This window comes from Lasioglossum baleicum, chromosome 2, assembly GCF_051020765.1.
Source record: "Lasioglossum baleicum chromosome 2, iyLasBale1, whole genome shotgun sequence".
In the NCBI taxonomy this organism is placed as follows: Eukaryota; Metazoa; Arthropoda; class Insecta; order Hymenoptera; family Halictidae; genus Lasioglossum; species Lasioglossum baleicum.
This window is the reverse complement of record NC_134930.1, coordinates 17,379,648-17,402,733: the sequence shown is the minus strand read 5'-3', so window position 1 is coordinate 17,402,733 and position 23,086 is coordinate 17,379,648. Positions and strand designations below refer to the sequence as shown.

Below are 23,086 nucleotides of genomic sequence, written 5' to 3'. Positions count from 1 at the left end.
ATTCTAAATCTAGATCGAAATTTCCGTGGCCTTTAGCCTTCGTCTTTCGTTACACGCCGAGGAGCCACAAAGGACCCGCGGCCGCTCTGTTCAATTTTGCGTCAGGTTGCTGGGAGCGGATCGCCCTTTCCGGTTGACACCGCGATTCCTTGACCCCGGCGATTAATGGAATTCTTGGGAGTTTTATTCGAGTCGGAAATCGTGGAGATTGGTATTGTATACCTTTGCTGTGGTCACTATGGTCGAGGAAACATCCCCTGACCATTTTTGCAACCCTCTTCCCTTCAATATTTTAAAAGCGTTCGTCATTTGGGAATTGATAAACGCATTTTGTAATCGCACACAAAAATTTGTATATCCAAGGAAACATCGCCTAAACATTTTTTCAACCCTCTACCCTCCTTCGCAGTTAGTCAAAGTGATGATAAGACACGTTTTAGTCTTCCTTGGCGCTCGAGCGACATTGAGGCGCCACTAAAAATTGCTGTGTCATTCAAAATATGTTTTACATGATCTCTGTTCATAAATTACTAAACATTTCTGAGTAAATTGCATACAATGAAAAAAATATGTAGAGTGGAAGCATTGTAGGTTGGAGAAGATGTTTGATTTTCGAGTGAAGATAGTTCGGGGTGCAAAGGGTTGATGAACACGTTGTTAAATATTCTAGCAGGTTGTTCATCTCGTAAGCGCATAAAGGTCCCACGAAAAGTCTGTGTACCCAAGGAAACATCCCCCAAGCATTTTTCCAACCCTCTATCGTCCACCCCAAGCCATCGACAGTGAGCTAGCGATCAATCGAATCACCGGAAGTGGGTTTCCCCGAGGTTTCCACGGAAGGGTCTTCTCGGGAGAGAGAGATTCGATCGCAACAGCAAGAGAGAGAGAGAGAGAGAGAGAGAGAGAGAGAGAGAGAGAGGGAGAGGCGGTCGCGAGATAACCGGCTGAAGAGCGATTATGGGAGTAGGTATGTTTCGGTAATTGCGTGGCTAAGTTTAGGCGGTGCAGTTGGCGTCAATGCGCGGATGCATATTCAGAACGGGCCTCCTCATATTCTTATGCTGCTTCACTTACTGAACCGCGGCAAGCGGCGTCGCGTGTGGATGTGAATGTGAATGGAACTTGCTGGCAGCCCGCCTGTTTATATTTAGCCACTGTGGGCGGTATAGCTGTCACGGATACGTATCATCGGCATAACTGAACTTTGCAAATGAATAATGAAGTTCCATCAGGCCTTCTTCTCCACCGGACTCTGTCGCGATTATTATTATTATTGTTATTATTATCATCGCTACTGCTGCGACGCTACGTAGACCGGAGCCCCGCCCGATATCCCCAGGCCCGTTTATTGTCCGGCCAAATTGCTCGCGTTCCCAACACGCCGTTCTTACCCTGGCGACGATTCTGTTAATGAACGCCGGCCCGCCATTCTTCCCTCGGCAACCAATGACAAAAATGTCTGCCGCTCCTCGACCGCACTCGCATAAACGCAGACAGTGATCTAGGAAACGATATTTTGCAGTTTTCCGGTTTAATATTTTTCATATAATTTCTTTTTTCTATAATCTTCGTAGGCGACACTTCAAGATCTCGTTTGAAATAATTTATAAAAAGTCAAATGAAATCAGACGTTCTAAATAGTCATTCCAAAATAGCAGAATTCGGGTTGAAAGATTTTAGAAAAATTTCTAATTAATAATACAGCACAAAGAAGAACAGGAACAATATTAGCACACACTGTGATCGACAAAGTATTTACAAATATTATCAGCTAGTAATACGACTAGTTTGTTAAGTTCGTTAATGCAAATTAATGTCAAGAGAAGATTCGAAGAGCAAGGTATAATTTTCTATATTTAATGAAAAGAAACGCAATCAGGTACTCGAAGAATTTCCCTGGAGGTTTATTCTCGCCTGCGAAGAAAATGACAACGTTCGACGAACAGGGTAGAGAAGACGAGAATGAAGAGAGGAGGGGGTGGGGGGAAGAAGAGAAGAATAATTAATTACCTGGTTCTCTTCCACGATCTTTACAGAGTTATCGCGTTGTTGCCCGCGGTGCGCGGAACGACCGAGATCCCGGCAATTAGAACCCGGCGAGAATAATTAACGCTAACGAGTAGATTTCCATACAGAGTCGCTTTAATATGCGAGCCGATCTGATACCGGACTCTTGGATGAAGGCGCGGAGGATATGTCCGACGAACAATGCCGCTTTAATCGAATCCAATAATAATATCGAAGGATATCGATCCGTTTGTCTCGCGTTGCTAGCCTTCGACTGTTCCTTGGGATCGTTAGAACGCGGATGCTTATGCTAATTGCTAATTTTTGTAAAATTGCATACCTTATCGAGCCTATTCGGACCGTGGAATTTGTAGTGCAAAATAAAAATTAATTTCATCTCTCACTAATTTTATTGAGGCGAAGATAAAAATTTTTATCGGTTTAGATTTAATTTATTTATTCTTGTCACAATCTGCATGTTTGAATAGAAGAATGAATGTAAACTAATAATAATTGGTACACTCGTCGCTGCAAGACGAGAAACACAACATACAATAAGAACAGGAAAATAAAATAAAAGTATAATTGGGAGAGATTGTTGTCGCTGCTGAAAATAGAATTTGCTTATTCGGAGTTGCACTTGTTTACTCTGTTTGCAGCGCCCAGACATGGAATTCTACATTTTACTTAATAAGGCTCCTTACAGTCTGACATCCTCCGTTAAACACGCTGCGATTTTCAAAAGAATGAGTCATTTCCACACGAATATGTTGCAGACTGATTAACCTTAGAACTGAGGGAGGAGCTTCTCTCGATTCTATCTGTACTACGAATTAATGAAAATATGTTTTCTTCGCATCTAGAATATTTTAGATGCTTAATTACAGCCACTCCCCATATGTTTTTAAGACTGTTATTTGCGTTTTATTAACTATCTGATTGAGATCATCAAATATGCATATTATGTAGATACATTCACAGTGTACACTAAATTTAATCGTCAGTTTTTACAATAGTGGAAACTAAAGTAAGACAAAATTTCGGTGGCATTAAAATCGTAGATGGTCTTTCGTGGAACCTGCCTGGAAATGAATACAGAAAAAATTTGGTTTAAACTCCGTAGAGCCGTTTGAATTAGTTCAATTTCAACAGAGATTTTCTGAAAAAATGCAATGGCATCTCCCTTTTACTCAAAGTCGACTTTACCCAACGCATAAGTAAAATGTGGAAAATTCTGTAGCTCCTAGGGCTTCCAAAAAGGGGTGCAGAAAGAAATAAAAAATTTGTTACAGGATTGGAAAAACCATGTTCCAAAATAATCTCTCTTTTTCCACGATCGAAAAATTCTTTTTGTCGGAAAGCAGTAATGAAGAGAGAGGGTGAAAGATCTTTTTTCAAAGAAACAAAATTTGCAAAATTGTGTCGCTTCTAGGACTCTCGGCAAGGACGTAAAACAATAAAAAAAGAAATCGGTTACCAAGTCTATAACGTGTTCGAAAATAATCTCTCTCTCTCCACTCGGGCTCGATCTCTTTTTGTAAAAAGGCAATGGGAGATGAAAGGTCGGTCCCTTTCATCGAGCAAGCAAACACGGCGAGAGTCCACTTGTTCGTTCTGTTCTTGCGGTGGGCCCGTTATTAGAGGAAGCCCCGGATGGATCGTAAATCACGCGTCGCGATCTTCCATCGGGGATCGGGAATTAATAATCTCGCGCGCTCGCGGAAAGCCCGTCCGAAGATCCGCGCGTGTGCGTGACGTTTCAGCTGGTGCCCAGGCCTGGATGAATAAACGTCTTCCTTATCGTCTAAAATAGATTTTAAACTTCAAGCATATCTGGACCGGAGCCAGGTCGTAGGAAAGTACAATGATATTAGCCGTGTTGAATTGTTACACTATCCTAGAGACCCGGGGGCAGAGTCGTTGAAAACCCGTCCCCTTGAATTAGTACTCCCGGAGACTAATGGCCCGTGCTGGAAAAGAACTATGCTGACGAAGACACAGTGTCTTCCTCATGGAACAGCTTCACGACCCAATTTTCCCATGGGAATGTCCATGGCGGCACCCTCGCTTTAGGGTCGCTGGAAATTAGGCAGCTGCGTTCCTATCATCCCTTAACACTATGTTCGCTATTTTACATTACGTTATGAGTAGACTGCGGATCTTTATGCAAATTAAAAAATGTTCGCATTGATTGCAGGACACAAGAACCAAATAAAAATTGTACTCTTCTTTTAATTATCTGATTAAGCTGAAACAAATACACTGATGTGCTTAAATATTCGTAACATGTCCACTGCTTTAAATTGTGCGTGCCCATTTTTGTCATCAATGCATAAAATCCGCAGTCTTGTTATGAGAATAACGAGAATGCGTCTATCCAAATTTTTAGCCATTTTTTTACGAAATGAATGTAGAAAAAAATATTAGAACGCTCCACTTTAACCTAGTTAACCAAGTGTTAAGTGAACTTTTTGTGCCGATGCGGTTCCACTTAAGCAAATCATTATTTAATATGTCTACGAACATTCGCACAAGCAGGACGACAGGAAAATCCTTCGTTCGACCTAATAAATCACCGAGGAATCATCCCGAGCGATCAGGTTCAGTCACTCTGACCTCCACGCTCTTCTCCATCGATATTACGCAACGATCATTTTGTACAGGCTTGTAAATATCGTGTCCGAAGTGTACAATGCATTTTTCACGGGCATTGAATGCAAATCGTCGGAACAATGCGTCAGATATTATTCCATTTCGCGGGTATGATTCCGCCGGAGCGTGGGTATACCATTAACGAGAGAATTAACGCGCGCGAGCATGTGAATCGCGTGGAATCCTGATAATCTTGGTAACGATGGGTATAGCGATTTCTCAGTTGTATGTGAAAGAGAAACTTGCACGATATTTCTGACAAAATTGATCACCGTAGAGGTGTAGCTATTAAAACGCCCAGAAGCTGGAAAAGAAACTAAACGTGATACAACAGTAATTTAATGACTGTTTTGTCTTTAATTATTTTTTTATGTCTCCTTTACCAAAATATTCGTGACATTTTTCTGATTAAAATGAGACGCCACACGATACAGTTCGCATCATTATAGATGTATAGTGGAACCTCGATTATCCGAACCAATGTCTGAATTTTTTAATACATGCTTCACGTGTAACTTAATAAGAACTAATTCGGATAAGAGAGGTTCTACTATATCGTGGATTAAACGAGTGAATAGGATCCGAACTGTGTCGTGTTTGATATCATTTTAAGCAGAAAAATGTCACGAACATGCCAATAAAAGTTTCGTACTGGAATAGAGTTGGAAACGAGAAAGTTCTGTTACTTTATATCCTTGTTTGTGTTCGGCGTAAGTGATCAAAGTGTTTGTACACGATGTAAGTAACATTTTGGTCCCCGAAATTTTTACATGGATTACCTGCGCATGTATTATTTGCGCTGCAGAAACTATGAGAACAGCCCTAAGAACGAGGATTCCACCGGGAAGAACTGCCCCGTTGACTAATCGCGGAGTGCGTTCAACCGATAGCTGGAAAGCACGTTCACGATAGTATCGCCGCAGTATCGACTAGCAGGCGCTATAATTATTGCGCGAGTGATTAGAGGCTGGAGTTCTTTCAGCCTGTCGTTATCACTTTATAGCAATAACAGTCGTTTTTGTATCTCTCACTTTCCTGACCGCGATCACTTCCGTCCGACGCGTTAAAGCCGGCAATTAAAGTTAATCTCGTCGCTCATTCGCCTTTTATTACACTTTCTTGAGGGACTATAATTCAAAACTGGTTCTGCCCGAAGGGTTCCAATGGAGGGAGGAACGGTTAGGGGCCGCGGCCCATAAAAGCCAACTTTTTAGCGTAATCTTCTGCTGAAAAGTAAATAATTATCGCGGGATCGCGACCGTTTAGCACGGATGAGACCCTTCCCGCGATGCGATATACATATTACTTTATATTTCATGGTAAATAATTCGAGAAAAAGTTAAGGAGCGTTTTCAGTGACCTCGTGCCACAGCGGGAAGCTCTATTAAATTCCATTAAACGCTGTCATCTGCGCGGGCTCATTAATTCTAATTTATTCTCGAACGTAGCTTCGGCGACAGCAATTCTATTTAAGTAGAAACGACGCGTCGGTGGTGATCGAACCGGGAAAAAAGTCATATTTAAATGTAAATGCGTGGATTTTTGCATCATAATTACGCGACAAGACCTCGAGCTGACATTAATTTGTAAAGAAATTGTAACGTGTGACTTCATTCGTTAAATAGCAAATTTTCTCAATATTCAACTTCCTGAAAATATCATCAAATTTTCTCGCATAACTACGCTGTTATTAAATGTGCTGCTTGTACGAGAAAATGTGATGCGTTTCCCTGATGTTACGAAGCATTTCTGAATCGCTGTGTTCCGACAGAGATCATTCAGAATGCTCCAGATGCGCCAGGAAACGTTCGTTTCCTTGGTCCTCGAGAATTACGACAATCCACAGTGTCTCTAATTGCAACGCACGTGTATCTGTTCCAGTCGTATCCCGCGCACATGACCGTCGACTCGCAGAAGCAGATCGAGATGCAGCGGTTGCAAACGGAGCACTTGAAGCGGCAGCAAGAGCACATCATGCAACACAACATCCAGGAGCTGCAGGCTCAGATGACAAAGAGCCAGCTGAGCATGTCGGGGCCGCAGTCCTTGATGTTCCTGCCGTTTCTCGAACAGCTACGAGGGGTGGCTGTACAAACGCCCATGCCGCCGCCGTCGGCCACCTCCACCGCCACCACCAACAAACATATCAATTCGATCGCAAACGTACGTAGATCACCGCAACACTAATTGCCTGGACCCATTACAACCCTCTCGTACTGATACCGTTCTATACATCACACCTCACCGGTTTCGATGATTTTATTATACAATTGTGAGGGATGCTGTTCTAAAAACTTTTGGGAGTTCATCGTTGCCATTTCCCCATGTGCTTTCACATCGACAACAGAATAATACCATTTCATTCGAAAGAATGTTCGTGTTTGAAATAAAGAAACAATTTTGTTCACTTTTGGCCAGGATTTCGCTGAAACTCGCGGCTGTGCGCCTCCCGAAAATAACTATGATCGCAGTTGTAGCTGGTCGGGGCGCACCAGCAAGGTTTTGATAGCGCGATGTCACACACCACCGCGTGGCAATTTGTCGGGCGCGGGTAATTCACGGCCGCGCTCGAAAATAACGGGCGCGGAGGTGAGGGCCGCTAATACTGACTCGGAACTTATGCTGTTTGTTGCAGATGATCAGCAGCCACCGGGAAGGCCCGAGCTGGGCGACGGCGCACCTGGCGCAGATGACCACGCAGATGGAGAAGGAACCGTCGCCGACGCCAATCTCGTCGGCGGTCGCGCCCACCGCGCCACCTCTTCAGGATCTCGACGCGCCCCTAAACCTCACCAAGCCGAAGTCCTCGTCCTCGGGGGCCACGGCGTCCTCGTCCTCGCCAGGAAGCGACTCGCATTCGACCGGAGCCGGAAGCAGTGGACAGCAGGAGCAACCGCTCGCTGCGACCGCGCCAAAACTGTTCCCACCGGGGCTACCGATGCCAAGGAATTACTTGACGACGTTGCCCTATGCTGGCCTGCCGCCCCATCTTAGCTCCCTCTCCTCTCCGAGTGAGTAGAATTTTTGTCAAGGCTGTGCTGGGAGCGTAGGTCTCTTGGGGCACCTGCGGAGTCTGTACTCTGATTGATTCTATCCTGTGGGATGATTAAAACAGGGCCTGCTGCCTCGTCTTAGCTCCCTTTCCTCTCCGAGTGTGGAGAGTCTTGTGGCACCTGCAGAGTATTTTACCATTTTATTTTCCATTGATAGTAATAACCATTGCAATTGATGCGACGTAAGACCACGGGAAATTAGTGCACATTTCCTTAAAAAATTGAATTTCGGCCATGTTTTAAAGGAAACCGCATCGCCGTGCGACGTCGACTGATTATGCGAGTCCGGCTGGATACATATTACAATGACAGCGAAGAGAGGAGGGTTTCCGCGAACCTGTTTTTTCGACGATCCGCGGACACCGGATCCTTATCTTGGAATCGCGTTACGCGTCGTTGATTGTGCTCTTATAACCGGACAGGCAAAAAGAGAGCCGGACACGACGTCGGGGGAACAGGTTTCCTCTCTGTAACGCGAAAGAAGGGGGGAAAAACGCGGCGAACAATCGGGTAAACGCACGCGTTCGCCAAGATAATTAACCGTTTGTGTCAGATATCCGGTCCCGTGTGCATTCTATGGCCTATTGATCGGATTTTTCGACGGTTTAAACTTAAACGGCGCCGGTGTGGTGCACCGCGGCGGTTGTCGCCCGAAAAGGCCACGACAACGACGCTTCTCTCTCGTTCAATGGCCGCCAATATTCCGTTCTTTTCAATCGGCCGATCGCGAATTCCGCGAGATCGCCGGCCCTCGATTATTAAAATTATTACAATTTCTCCGAACGGTCGATCGCAACCGGTTGCCCGCAGCCTGTTCCGTTCGAACCGCACCGCGAGGTTGTAATCTACGGATCGGAATGATATTTTAGCGACCAAACAGTCGAACCTAACGCCGGGGCTATCTATTTCGACCGATAATTAATTAACCGTGACGTTTAATCGCCCCGAGTGGTGTTAAATCGTGCCCCAACGTTGCTGAACCATTACGAACCGGGAAATTTTAGACCAGCCATTTTATGCGACGCGCGAAAAATCAAATCTCCCCGTGTAATGGATCGATCGAGATTCTAATCCTGATTAGACACCTATTCATTTATTTTCTACACCATCACCGGGAACTTTATCACTGTACTCATTAGTATTCCACACCATGGATCAGCTACCGCTCCCAGGGCTGCCTCGGGAAAATTACCATTTGAAACACTGGAAAACCCCGTGTAACGTGGCGGTTATGCTAGGCAAAATTGCCCTGTTATGCGAGATTAAGGAGTAATGGGAAAAATGGATTGAAAAAGTGGTGACTGCGGATTTTTATGCAAATTCGAAATTGTTTGCTTTAACTACAACATCATCTGAATAAGTAGAAAAGGGTACTTTGAAAATTTTGCGAAGGATTTTTATCTGATAATTTCTTTTACCTTGCAAATGTACTTCTTTAATTGTTTTGGCTTTCTTACTTTCCCGCGAAACATCTCACGAAGATGCAACGTTTTCATATGATATTAAATGTTTTTATGAAGATCTTTGAATCTCGTCTTTCCCTCGGCAGAGATTCTTTATTGCTTAATATACATCTTGGTTTATATTTTCTCGTTCTTTTAAAAGCTTTTATACATTTCAAAGGATAAACATTCTCGCATGAATTTTATGTTTCTTTCAATAAAAGTGCTTTGTTTGCGTTTTATTGTTTACTTTCTCTTTAGAGATCTTCATATAATAAATCCCGAGCGATGGACCGACTCATTCTTTGAAAGTTTCTCTCTTAAAATTGATGCTCCTTTTAATAAAAATGCTACTCTTACGTTATGCTTATTTGCTATCTCTCTGAAGAACCTTCTAAATTTTTAAAATCAACTCTTTCTACAATATTCACGAGTTTCAGGTCTCTGCCAGTAAAAAATTCTTTGGTATCAAATATCCGACTTAAATTTTTATTACTTGATTAAATTTGATTTTAACTAATGTTTTCTATATCTTAAACAGAAGTTATTGCAATACTTTTGATTTATATGCGAAAGGGAAGCATCAATTTTATTTTTATAAATAATTTAATGCTAGGTACTTATTTTTATCTATTTCTAAAAAGTTTGTTTCGTGTCCAATAACCGGGAGGGGCACCCTCTTCTTTCGATTGATCAGTTTATTCACTGTCTTCCTAGTCTTCCTAGGTCGCCAGGTGCGTTCCTATTTCACTGTGGACGTGTTTCTGCGATTTCAGTGGGCAAGGTGATGGCTAAAGACGAGTCCGTTGGACCAGGTGGATCCGCGGCTGCAGCGGCGGTCGCTGCTGTCGAGAAGCATTTCGCGATGCACGGGATTTATGGTCTACCACCGAGTGCAGGTGCGATGCCGCCGTCACCTCAAACTCAACGACCGATCAAACATTCTGGTTCCCGGGAGGAGGTTCCGCAGGACGAGCTAGGACAAGACTATCTCTCGACGCCTCACAGTAAATACATTATTTTCTCCTGTTGTTACAATCTTTCTCTCTCTCTCGCTCTCTCGCTATCTTTCTCGTTCTCACTTCTCTTATTGTCCCTGATCGGTGGCTTGGCCGTTCGAGTCGCCTTCGAGTTAACTGTAAACCCGAACGAGTCGCGTTTCTTCACCCGTCCGCCGTAACCAGTTCTCCATATAAATTCTTAACGAGCGATCTTCCATTTAATACGCGCCGCGTTCCGATCGTTCCCCGATAATTTCTTCAGGCCCCCTTTCTTCCTCACCCCATTACCGTCCGCAGGCGTTTCGGATAGAGCTCTCTTGCTACTTAGAACTCGTCGATGCATGTGTTCGTTGCAGGGTGCGCTGAAATTACAAAGTCTTAATCGAATTATTAGGATTTACTTGTTCTTCACCTTTTAACCAGGTCATTTTTCAATCGAGAGCATCTACAAAGAAGCTCTGTATCGAATTATCATCCAATTGACTTAAGATAAGGCACTTCTACAGGAACATAGATTAGAACATGAAGAACATGACACAAGGGTTGCATTAATTTGAACTTCGTTATTTTGGCGCACCCCACAAGCAAACAGTCTGGCTCTGACTACCGACACGAATGCGTTCGTCCGTCGCAGCGAAATTTCTAACGAACCACGATATTCTGAAATTACAGTGTGGCGGGAGCCGGGTTACAAGGTACCGGAAGACATAACGGAAAAAGGTAAGCATGTCTCGTGACATTTACGATCCGTCGCGTCTCCGTCGGGCTGACGTGACCGCTTTTGTTCCCCGAGCGCCAGCCTTCTCACGGCGAACTGTCTACGATATGGGCTAACGTTTCTTCTTTCTGTGTTTAGCGAAAATGGTGAGACAGCAGAAAAGGGAGAGCGAGAACAAGCCACATATCAAGCGGCCTATGAACGCGTTCATGGTTTGGGCCAAGGACGAGCGGAGGAAAATATTGAAGGCTTGCCCGGATATGCACAACTCGAACATATCCAAAATACTCGGTAAGTAGTCGCGATGTTACATTCCATTATTGGAAAGCAATCTTCATTCTTAACTGATATACTGGGGTCTGCCACAACCCCAAGAATATTCCAATATCAAGTTTCGTTGACTTCTTTAGAGCATTTCGATTGTTTAGCCTCAAATTATATAGTCCGAGGTAACTGAGAAAATTTATACAAAATTTTTAAAAATCGAGGTAACCTTCATTTTTTTACGAAAAACTTTTTCCATTTGTTTTGGAATACATATGTACACTCCCCTCCATTAGACGCCGAATACTTATTCAAATTTAGATGCAGACGAGTTTTTGTTATTAAAGGACTTATATTATGAAATAAAAATGGTACTTACTAATTTTTAGCCAATGTAGAGAACATGTAAATAAAATCTGACCAAAATATCCTATATTTTCTAAATTTTAGTTATTATTCTTATATAAAAATTAGAAATAATTTTTTAAATTTAAGTGGGTTAATTGTTTTGCAATTTGACTTCAATAGAGCTGTCCACAAACATCCCACCAAGGAAGCTTGTATTCTTTAATTATCATTTTGTTGGTGATAAGTAAGTGTTCGGTGATTTACGGACGGGAGTGTATATTTCAATACATATACATAAGTAGCTCCGATTTGAAATACATTGATATAAGACTAGAATCTTCATTCTACTATGAACATTGTGAAAGAGATTAAAAACAGAGTAAAGAAATATCTTTGAGGCCGCTCGTCTGCGGCAAATGCGTAATCTTAAAAACTTGAGTTCTGGCCACAAAAAGCGGATTCCTGGTCCGGTGTGCAACCCGACGTGGCCACCGCAGAATCGCCAGCATCAACAATCAAGCTCCACCGGTTCCCACACTGTCACTCAATCCTCTATTCGTATTACAGGTGCCCGGTGGAAAGCGATGTCGAATTCCGAGAAACAGCCATACTACGAGGAGCAATCACGACTATCAAAGCTGCACATGGAGAAGCACCCGGACTACAGGTACCGGCCACGGCCGAAACGCACCTGCATCGTGGACGGGAAGAAGATGCGGATCTCCGAGTACAAGTCGCTGATGCGGCAAAGACGACAGGAAATGAGGCAGCTTTGGTGTCGGGACAGCGGCCCGGAGATGGGTTTCCTTTCACCGGTGGGTTCGGACATGAGCTCGCAGCATCATCCGGGTACGGGAGCAGGTCCATCGGGACGACCCTCGGTCTCACCACCGGCGACAATGTTGAACGGTGGGGCAGCGGGTCCAAGTTCGGATCACCCATCCTTCTACTACCCGCAGGACAGCCTGTCGCCTTCGGACATGATGAACTTCTCGCCGGAGAACTCCGGGTCGATCGGCGGGTACGACGCCAGTCCGCGGCACCACGACGAGGATTGAACCGCAGCTCCGGGTCAGCCAGCATGGCCGCCCGGAGCATCATCGTCCTCATCATCCGCCTCGAGACTCGGCCACGAATTGTTCTGGTAACAGCCGGGTCCTCCGAATTCAGAAAGTCAACGAGGTTACCCGAACGTACCCGCAATCCAGTCGCCGGGAGGAACGTTCTCGAAGAGTAACCGAGCGTTTTCGAAGCCTCGCTCGAGAGGTTGTGATATAACGTTTATTTCTGTGCCATCGTACGACCCGGAGCACTGCTTCCTGGACCCGGTGTCGCCTAGCCCGCGCGACCCGCTCTCCGAGGATCGTCGAGAGTATTCTCGGGCCGCCATCTCTTGGGACAATGATCGCTCAGATGATCAAAAGACTCCGAGAGAGCAAACACAGTGATCCCGACGCGGCCTACTGTGCTAGCTACCCGCCGAGAAGGGGGAGGGTCGTCGCGCAAAGTGTTGGTCCAACAGGCGGCACGCGGTGCTTCTGTTCTTCTGTGTAATCAAAATCGCCGCGAGTGAATGCGGCGGAATCCGCGAACGACATGGTCTGATAGGTACTTTTTTTTCTAGATACGAACCCGGTGTGTACCCGGTGGTCAGGTACACGTTTCGCGCGCACGCTTCTCGCGGGTGTTGAACCGAGCGTGAGCCTAGGATTATAATATAAATAAATGAATACAAAAAAATATATATACACACACACACGTATATACATATATATACATGTACACATACCTGATTTCTCGTAAGACTGCCATGTGTGTCACGTGTGAGCGCGCTGGACTCGGCTTGATCGCGTCTCGAAGCCGCCTGAAAACACACCGATGATCGTGAGATCGTGACACGTATGTATATGTATTCGTTTCTGTATGTACATGTATGTGCGGGGTACGGTGCGCGGCCAAAAAAACGTCTTGTTCCTATTCCTTCTAGTGTGTGTGTGTGTGTGTGTGTGTGCGGAGTGTGTGTCTGAGCGCCCGCGCGTGTGCGAGAAAAGAGAAGCTGATCGTTGGCGTTTCCGCGCGTTTCCCATGGTGAACAAGGGCAAAGTCTGGGCTTGGAGTGTTCGCGGATGGCCCCGGGGGGCGTTATAACTGCTCTCGGAGCCGTTGTGAACGGCAAGACCATGCCCACTTCGCGCATAATAGGCGGGGCGGGATTTTGCCCCGCCCTCCGATCAATTCGTTCCCCCTTGGGGCGATCCATGACACTCCGGGGGCGAAAAACTCTCGTCTACACCTGCTCCAGATCGTATTTTTTCCGTATTGTCACGCTATCACTGTATTCGCACCAAAACGAAAGGCGGGGGAGGGGCCAGAGAGCGAGAGGAATCTAAAAATCACTCGATAGTACTTATAGTATTTTCGTCGTTAATTTATTCACCCTAATCGTAACGAGCGGGTCGACGCGGGATCGATTGGTCGCTGAAAATCGTTCGATGTTCGTTGATTAGTTTTTTGGGCGACCAATGGAGCTCGCTGATTGAGTGAATCAAGAGAAGAGAACCAGAGGACAACGAGAAGCCATTGAAGGACGGTTAATTGATTAACCGTTTGAATAGGTTTAGGGGAACGGGAATAGGGGCACGCGCGACGTCGGTTTTTAGTACAATGTTACTGCGAGAGGAGAATTTTCTCTTAGAAATTTCGGGGATCAGCCTTATTTATTGAACGGGTACGATCGAAATTCGAACGAGACGTTGCCGTTTTGTTTTGTTTTGTCGGACGTCCGGACAACTGTTGCGTTTTAATCCCGTTTCGTCGAGTCTGAGGGAGACTTATTCGGTGAACATGGTCGCCATGTGAGCTCGGTGCTAGGGGAAACAAGGGGCGAGCACCGCGATTACTATACCGCGGTGACAACGCGCATAATGTCTCGCGATATCGAGGGAGCGTGTGTGTAATCGGACGGCAAAGATTGGGAGCTCGATGTGATAATATTTATGTGCCAAATAGCGTTTTCGCGGGCCGGTGGCGGCTCCGGGTGCAAATCAAGAGAGAAAGAGAGCGAGAGAGAATGTGTGAGAGTGAGCAAGGCCATCCGGTTCCGGGTCGCGGCGGAAGTTGGCTCGACGTGAATAGAGAACACGGTATAACTTTTGCGTCTCTCCTTTTTTCACCGTTTCGTTTTTTGTTATTTATATATATTGTAATCAGTGCAATTCTATACAAGGTACCTAATATAATTTTATAAAGAGAGCCAGTATCCTCGATGCATCTGCGCCCGCGTGTGTCTTCGGGCCGGTTCGGTTCAAACCACGACTAGCGGCGGACACGATAATAGCTTAATGTTGATATAATAATTTATTTTATGTATATACATGGATTTGTACAATTGTGTCGGCGGTGAAGCTCGTCGATCAGAACGGCCCGATGCAAGGAGAGAAAAAAAAGAAACACGTGTCGATACTAATTAAATGTACAGTGTAACTATATTGTGATGTATCCGCGTAGCGACATTAATACGATGTAATTATACCCCCCCTCCCGAGAGACGAGGACACCGTAGGTTTAACCGATGTTACAAATTGCGATTTGCATAATTTCTTATTTTTCATGGTCATTATTATCGTCTATCGATTATCCTTTAAACGTTAATTATTAACTGTCATCCGTTTTATTTTTTAGTAACTATTATTATCGCTACTCTTACGATTATTTTCTCTCTTTTCTTTCGTCTTTCTTCGACTACTGATTTCTTTTTTTTAATCCTTATTATTGATAGCAATAGAGGTTGTACGTGCCAGTTCAGACGACGTCGACGATGACGAAGTTCGTTGATCGTTTGCGCGCTCGAATACTCAAATTTCCGCGTCATTTCGTGTCGTTCACGCAATCGGACACTTTCTATACGCTCACATTGTGTTCGAAATCGACTCCTTGGAAACCAGAAACACATACCTACACCGGAAACTACTGCATCCTCTTGAATATTCCATCAGCAACTTTTCCCTTCCTCTTCGTAACCTGTTCGATTCGTGATCCAGTCGTATTCGGTTCGCCAGCGAAACTGTAACGATTTATTAATTAGTATATAGAGTCCAATAAAGGATCTTCACTGTAACACTTTATCTACTGGGGTCTCAATAGTCGTTGGTGAAAAAAAATTAACAATTTCGTTCGAAAAATAAGAAGTCATCTTAGTCACTGTAGAATTTTTAATTTTTTGACCATTCATTGAATAAACATTTCTGTTATTAATGTTAGAGGACATGTTGGGCAAAATGATCTGATAAAACTGTCTCCTAGCATTGTTGTTTAAGATTAAATAAAATGTCATTTTGTCCTGCCAGTAGGTAAAGTGTTTAAAAATACGTTTCTAAGACAATCCATCAAATAGCAAAAGAAAAATGAGAGAAATTGTGGATCTACTTTACCTAAAATCTTATTGAATTGATCCTTTCTTGGAGTCTTGATTTCCTTGACCGAAAACCGCATCGTTTGCAATTGTGCCATATCTCCGTGACCACCAATTCGACGGGAAAAATTTGAAATCGCATGCATAGACTCGGCCCGTGTCTTCCTCGTGCAATTCTCTCGAAATTTGCTCAGCGCGGTGTGTTTGCTTTAGAATATAATCTCAGTTCTGCATTCCACGGATCGCGATCCAGCGAACCCCTGAAGATCGCGATCGTTTGAAGATCGTTTCCCTTCTCCGCGAAATTCTACCGCGAGTTACCCTCTCTCCTTCTTTCGTTCTCCTCTATATTCTTTCTCCAATCACTTCGTTTTCTTCGATTCATTTCCCCATTTTTTTTTTAATTCTTTCGTTCTCGTAGAGACAAATCGTTTTCGGCGATAATCTCGACGCACTTCTCGCCTGTGCATGTTCGATATCGGCTCTTGAGAAACGTAAAACCAGCGCGAATGCGAACTGTACGAATAGTAAATTGTAAAACGACTACATAAACTAATATTAATAGTATATCTAACGTAACAAGCAAAAAAAAAAGAATGGTGAACACTAACATCCAATCTCAATATTCCAAGAATTCACTTCATTTACATGTACGTTGTTGTTAATGGTATGAACAAAAAAAAAGTATAATAAAAGTAACGCTTTACCGAAATTCAATCTTAGTTTTAGGTATACAACGTTATTTCTAGAAGAAACTTGTATGTACGTGCCGTGTACATAGTTTATCCATTAAACGGTGAACATGAGGGAAGAACAAAAGGATAATCGAGAAAGAGATATCAAGCGTATGTGTGTGTGTGCGTGTGTACGTGCGTGTATGAACGATTCCGCGCGAGAGAGAGAGAGAGATAGTATAAAAATCAGTCAAAATGCATGTTTGAATGCGATTACATTCTCGCGGTCGTCTCATCACTACCGTCAGCCAGCGCGTGTGTTAATTAATCGGTGTCGATAGCGTACAATCAAAATGTTGTATATTTAAGACCGGTGAGACTGTCACTGTACCACGGTTATCCGCTTTTCAATTTCCACGATCAACGAGCATACTCGAATGGGAGTCTGTTTCCGGTAGTGCTAAGACGAGCGTAAAACAAGCATATAATAGGAACAAAGGGAAAATCATACTTGGTAGTAGATTGCGTACATTGGCACAGGCGGCACACCGCGGACATTATGATATTAACAGATCATTCTGTGGGAATTATACGTTCTCTAGGTGAATCCCCTCCCCTGATAGCATTTTCGCAGTGTTCGACTTATTTCACTGATCCATAAGGCACCTTAAGCTGGCTGTGATTCATAACTCTAACGATTGTTTCTTTCTAATCCACCACTAACACGCCCTCCCCATTGTTCATACCGCATACATCAAAATATATGATTGTAGTAATTATAATACGGATACCATCGACAAACGCGAACGTCTTCTTCGGCGGTGTGCGCGTGCACTCCCAAGATCATTTTCCCTGATAGATAGCGACATCAAATGCACTGTATCACATAGAAGAGCAGCACTATTATAAACATAGATATATGATTATATTTATTATAATAATTTGAGAGTTAGGTATTCTTTGTTGTTTGTATTTTACAAGCGTAACCATTATTATACATAAATAAATAACTATATAAATGAATGAAACCTCATGCCTTCGTTCTTTCATCAAAATTCTCTCCCACCGGATTACAGTGTCTATTTATTCAGTGATAACGCAAATACATTGTCAATAGAAAGAGCGTATCGTCAATTTGCAACTCGGTCACGCCCAGTTTCTTTATTGTACTTTGAACCTTCTCCAATTGTTGCTTCTCCGACGGTGTCATTAGCTCGGCAATCTAGAAAAATCCCGAAATAGTATATGGATTATACAGTGAACCTGTATCTCGTCAATTATACTTTCGTGAACATCCACAATTTCTTATGAAACCGTCACCTTATTAATATTGCTGAGTAAAATATAATTGTATATAAAATGAAAATTCACAATCGGAATTCTGCTTTTATTGTTTCTGCGTGTATACCAATCAGCATACAATCGCAATGAAACAAGTATAGCATAATTCTACGTTAATTGTTTCTAGCTGCACGCAACCCCCTAATCACAGTATAATTGAAACAGAATAAGTACCTCCGCCAGTTGTTCTTCAGAGGCGCCATGCTCTTTTAGATTGCTTGTTAAGGTCTGCATCCGTAACTGTTTATCTATCATTCGCTTATTACTGGTTACCTCGTACTCCCGTCTGTGCATAGTATTGTACAGTGCGTGGTAACAATGTTCCACCTCCATACGAACGACTACATTCAGATCAATGTGGAACAAGAAGAACGTTTTCAATGGTGCAGCCGATACACCAGCTTTCTTAATTTCCTGCATCTGCAGGTAGTTCTCTTGTAGTAATGTGTATGTTAAATATTTAGCCTCTTTCGCTGGAATCATGGCTAGCTGCTGGATTTGTTCTTGCTCGATGTATTTCCTGTCACGGACTAACCTGTGGTACATGAAATCTATCTATAACAAGATCCATAAAGTATCTAGACATTTCAGTTTCTATTATTTAATCTTACGTTATTGCAATTTTAACTTTATCATATTGTAATCGATCTAATTAATGAAAACTTAAAGATTTTTATAAACAACTGTAGCCTGGCATTAAATATAACATACCTAAAAATTCTAGCTGCCTTCGAACCAAATCTCTCCATCACAATATTTTCTAACGTGGCCCATGCTAACTGATTGAAGGCTTCCTTCATGTTAACGCAGTACTGGCCCCCTCCAGCATCACCAAATCGTTTCAGAAATTGGCTAGTGTCTTTCTCTAAAATAAAATACTTATTAAGTACAATGTAACATCCTGTATCAAGCCTGAGTACAGTATTTGCACCGAAAGTGAACAAACTTCGATGTTGAAGAATATATTTAAGAATTCCCAAATTACAGCCCTTACCAATGAGATGCAAGTATTGATCAAGATGCTGAGTAAGTAGCGGGTAATTAATCTTTCTAACCGCGTCTTTAATTTCAGTAAGAGGTATTGGGTTGGACGTGTCTGACCACGAAGCTGTCCGCAAGTACATAAGGAAAAGCAGTTGCCTCATCAACTCTGCTGCGTTCTCATCCAGTCTGTTGCGCATAGCTGATATAATAATTTGATCCCTATAGATTATATTGCAAGTTCCTTACATGTCTTATGTTTATTGAAATTCTTGTTAGTCTTACCTAAGGTCCTGGGTGAAACGATCGAAATTCACTTTCCAATAAATTTTATTGTCCCCAGCGTTCGCATTCTCTCCCTTAATTTTTTTATTAATCGCAGGCAACCTAAGATCTGGTATATTGAAATCTGGTTTCTCAACGGCTGCTTCCTCAGCTAGTTCCGAGTACAAACTGCGTAAGAGAAACTGGTTTTTTACTAGCAGTTCGAATTTTTCTTTTAGTACTGGAATTGACGGTTGTACGTCAGCTGAAAGTTAATTGTTACATGAGTATATTTAATAAAGAAGTTTCATATATTTATTCATACTGGTATTTTCATTAGAATGTCAAGCTTACATACAAGGTGATTGTTCGATCCTCTTATACGTTTTCGCAATGACATCGGAAGCAGTAATATAGCCAGCTTTTAATACTTCTTCTAACATCATTTCTGCCTGATCTTCACACACTGTTTTTACAAAAAACATATACCTATTGAAAGTAAAATAGCCAATGTGTAAAAGCATTATTTTGCAAGGTAGTTTTAATGTAAACATAGCGACGCTATTACCTTGAGTACCTAAGGATCATTATGATCCTTTCATAGCTTAACGAATACTCCATTCCTCTTTCATTTTGTCGAGGTATAACTATATCGTGTTTGATTAACACACATAACGCTTCCTTTATCTGAAAAGAGTATTGCGTATGATTACATCATGCTGTCATAAAGATTGAACAACAATTTTATTGACACCTAAAATAATCTCATAGTAATAGATAGCTGTTTTCTCCGTGTATATATGTAGCATAAACCACAATAACAATCAGATGGACATCTATTATGACTATGGGTATTTTTCGTAAAATAGATTATGATTTCTATATTTTTACCTTCGCTACAGCAAGATGAGTTGTGTGACGAATTAAAATGATTGGTTTCGTACCATATTTCATTAAATCATCGCCTACAGTTTGAACAATTTGTCCAAAGTGTTCAAGTAAAATGGAAGAACACAGTCTTTTGCACATTGTCGACATGTTGGCATAAAAATTATGTACAATTCGAATTTAAATAGTTCACTGCATTTACAGACGATATCTAAAATCAATTTTATACATAAAACGATTTATTAAACGCATCACAGATTGTTTACGTATAACCTCTTACGAACATGTAAGAACTTATCCTTGTAACATTGAGACAGATATCCTCAATTATTTAACCAGTGCACTTTATGAATTTTTACACTGTTGTATTACACATTTTTAAATAACAATCGCATTCATTTTTAAACTTGTAAACCGGAGATCCATCCCATGTGGTTACGCAGAATGTACTTCCTAGTAACAAATCGCCAAACTCGTCGGAATAAAACCCTGACCGCGAGCACTCATTATTTCTCTAGTTTGTGATCTTTCAGCCTCAATCGCATAATTTAAATGTTGAATATCGACTTGTAATATCCATAAAAATCGAATTTGAAGGACAATTTTAATAATTATCATAAATTCAATATCAGTGTTTCCATATATAGTTATTTCTTCGCGCAGTCTCCCCGCCGTTCCATAGAAACCGCCCTTTTGTTTCGTTAACTATCATTCCTTGTAAACGCGTGCTTCGTGCATATCCGAAAAAGGTAAAATCATCGAACGCGTCGTAGAGAGCGCAATATAAACTGTCGCGATCGCGAATAAGTTATTCGCCGTGTTGAATAAATTCGCGAAACGCCGAGAACGTATATCAAAGTTTGCGGGCACCGTGAATGTAGAACTTCCGGCGGAACAGCATTGTCGCAGATGATCACGTGATCGAGGATTGAGTTCTTCGTTTGTGGCCACGAGGTTTTGTGGTGAAAATTAAGTTTACCGGGTGGAAAAGGCCCTCTATTTTTGTATTTATACAAAAATGCCCTCCAGCAATCCCTTGCCACCCAAAGAAAATGCCTTGTTTAAGCGAATTCTGGTGAGTAACGTGCAATCAAAATACTCTGTTTTGGACCCCACTCTCCGGCTAATAGGAGTATTCATCATGCTCTAATGATGAAGCACTCTTCGGGAAAAACTGGGAAAAACTCACTGGCAACCGTGAATTCCACGATAACCGCGGTCGCCGCGAATTCAATTGCGAAACGACGCACGTCGGACCCGACGCTCGACCGTGCCAGTTCGCACGGCCACACAGCACTTAATCCACGAAAACTATTTCATGCTCCTGAGAAACGTAATTGTGTTTCTTGCAGAGGTGTTACGAACACAAACAGTATAAGAATGGGTTAAAGTTTGCTAAGCAAATCCTGTCGAACCCCAAATTTAACGAACATGGAGAGACCTTGGCAATGAAAGGTCTCACTCTGAACTGCTTAGGTCGCAAGGAAGAAGCATACGATCATGTACGACGCGGTCTTAGGAACGATTTGCAGTCGCACGTTTGTTGGCACGTTTACGGGCTGCTGCAGCGCTCGGACAAGAAATATGACGAGGCCATTAAGTGTTATAGAAATGCGCTCAAATGGGACAAGGATAACATACAGATCCTCAGGGATTTGTCGCTGCTTCAAATTCAAATGAGGGATCTGGAGGGCTATAGAGTAAATACTTAGCACAGCGTTTTTCTTCTTATTTTATTTTCATGTATCTAGTGATCCTGGTAACACGTTGCATGCCAGCGATGCTCGTTAAAATTCAACGGACAACGTTCATTTCAGGACACAAGAAATCAGTTACTTATGTTACGTCCCACGCAACGTGCGTCATGGATTGGTTTTGCCATCTCGTATCACCTGTTAAAGGACTACGAAACGGCTTTAAAGATTTTAGACACTTTTCGAAATTTCCCGATGGTATGTATTTCAACGTGAAACAGTCTGTTCCGCGCGCTTAGAGAGATTAATTCAACTGTACAGCATGTCGTTTTCGAAAATTTAACTAGATTAGGACTATAAGTCAAAGGTACATACATGTTATTTATGATAGTGTATAATAGGGATATTCATCAAATGTGCAGATTTGTTATGATTACGAACACAGTGAATTGTTGTTATACCAAAACATGGTCATTCAAGAGTCAGGAGAGTGCGAACAAGCACTGAAACATCTTGATAAATACAGTGACCAAATTTGTGATAAAATTACTGTGAAGGAAACATACGGTGAGTCTGATCTTGCGACTCCTTGTTCAAACTATCTTCTTATGGTACTAAACAATATTTCTGTTCTCAGGTAAATTAAGATTACAATTGAAACAATACGCGGAGGCGGCTGAGATTTACGAGGAACTTTTAAAAATAAATCCCGAGAACACGACATATTACACTAAGCTAGCAGAGGCTGAAAGACACACTACACCGGAAGACACGTTGGGCATGCTCGAAATATACGAAGCATTATGTCCTCGAGCCCTGGCGCCACGTCGTTTACAATTATCCTACGCCTCAGGGGATGAATTCAAAATATTAGTCGATCAGTACTTACGCAGAGGTATTGATACTCGTGATACTTACATAAGGCGCCAATGTTCACAAGGGTGCAATGTCCATGACAATTTACTTCTATTGTATTCATACCGTAGGTCTTCATAAAGGCGTGCCGCCTCTGTTTGTAAATCTACGTTCCTTGTACACCGATCAGCAGAAAGTCGATATTATACAGTCCTTGGTACTGCAATACAAGGAAGCGTTGAAGGCTCACGAGCATTTCAGCGATCAGGAGAAAGATAATCCGCGAGAGCCGGCCTCGGCGTTGCTCTGGACATATTACTATTTAGCACAACATTACGATCATCTCGGACTCACAGAGAAAGCACTGAACGAAATCAATGCTGCCATACAACATACTCCTACACTTATAGAACTTTTCGTTACCAAAGGTCGCATTTTTAAGGTCAGTCTTTATTAACAGACAGAACTTTTCGAACACAAATAATGACTATTT

The 23,086-nt window shown here is 42.5% G+C and overlaps 4 protein-coding genes across 13 annotated transcripts in view; 2 read left to right on the top strand and 2 right to left on the bottom strand.

Moving 5' to 3' along the window:
* Sox102f (transcription factor Sox102F) overlaps positions 1-12,543 on the top strand; it is a 395,175-nt gene extending 382,632 nt beyond the window's left edge. For all 8 annotated transcript variants that reach the window (XM_076443795.1, XM_076443809.1, XM_076443800.1 and 5 more), the window contains 6 exons: positions 6,541-6,822; positions 7,295-7,670; positions 9,931-10,161; positions 10,828-10,875; positions 11,012-11,164; positions 12,053-12,543. In XM_076443795.1, coding sequence (XP_076299910.1) covers positions 6,541-6,822; positions 7,295-7,670; positions 9,931-10,161; positions 10,828-10,875; positions 11,012-11,164; positions 12,053-12,543 — 1,581 coding nt within the window. The remainder of the gene's footprint in view (positions 1-6,540; positions 6,823-7,294; positions 7,671-9,930; positions 10,162-10,827; positions 10,876-11,011; positions 11,165-12,052) is intronic.
* A 71-nt stretch (positions 12,544-12,614) lies between these two features.
* LOC143218635 (uncharacterized) lies at positions 12,615-17,454 on the bottom strand. The gene is made up of 4 exons (XM_076443960.1): positions 15,916-17,454; positions 15,440-15,548; positions 13,275-13,349; positions 12,615-13,189 (listed from the first exon to the last, which is right to left on the bottom strand). The coding sequence occupies exons 1-4, from the start codon at positions 16,040-16,042 to the stop codon at positions 12,958-12,960; spliced, it is 543 nt and encodes a 180-aa protein (XP_076300075.1). The 5' UTR covers positions 16,043-17,454; the 3' UTR covers positions 12,615-12,957.
* A 157-nt stretch (positions 17,455-17,611) lies between these two features.
* On the bottom strand, positions 17,612-20,703 carry Polr3c (RNA polymerase III subunit C). Of its 2 annotated transcripts, none has more exons than XM_076443900.1 (9): positions 20,329-20,703; positions 20,048-20,255; positions 19,725-19,843; positions 19,515-19,645; positions 19,178-19,421; positions 18,906-19,081; positions 18,623-18,776; positions 18,086-18,446; positions 17,612-17,792 (listed from the first exon to the last, which is right to left on the bottom strand). In XM_076443900.1, the coding sequence occupies exons 2-9, from the start codon at positions 20,192-20,194 to the stop codon at positions 17,658-17,660; spliced, it is 1,467 nt and encodes a 488-aa protein (XP_076300015.1). In that variant the 5' UTR covers positions 20,195-20,255; positions 20,329-20,703; the 3' UTR covers positions 17,612-17,657. The 2 variants fall into 2 exon arrangements, with proteins under 2 accessions (XP_076300015.1, XP_076300009.1); XM_076443894.1 differs by having other exon boundaries at positions 18,906-19,114; positions 20,329-20,702.
* A 68-nt stretch (positions 20,704-20,771) lies between these two features.
* The window catches only part of Naa15-16 (N-alpha-acetyltransferase 15/16), a 54,429-nt gene continuing 52,114 nt past the window's right edge, over positions 20,772-23,086 (top strand). Inside the window, exons 1-6 of one of the 2 annotated variants that reach the window (XM_076443869.1) lie at positions 20,772-21,119; positions 21,397-21,744; positions 21,862-21,996; positions 22,161-22,305; positions 22,376-22,633; positions 22,725-23,035. In XM_076443869.1, coding sequence (XP_076299984.1) covers positions 21,063-21,119; positions 21,397-21,744; positions 21,862-21,996; positions 22,161-22,305; positions 22,376-22,633; positions 22,725-23,035 — 1,254 coding nt within the window. In that variant the 5' untranslated portion in view covers positions 20,772-21,062. Of the gene's footprint in view, positions 21,120-21,396; positions 21,745-21,861; positions 21,997-22,139; positions 22,306-22,375; positions 22,634-22,724; positions 23,036-23,086 lie in introns of both variants that reach the window. The other variant, XM_076443860.1, reaches the window with a different exon arrangement.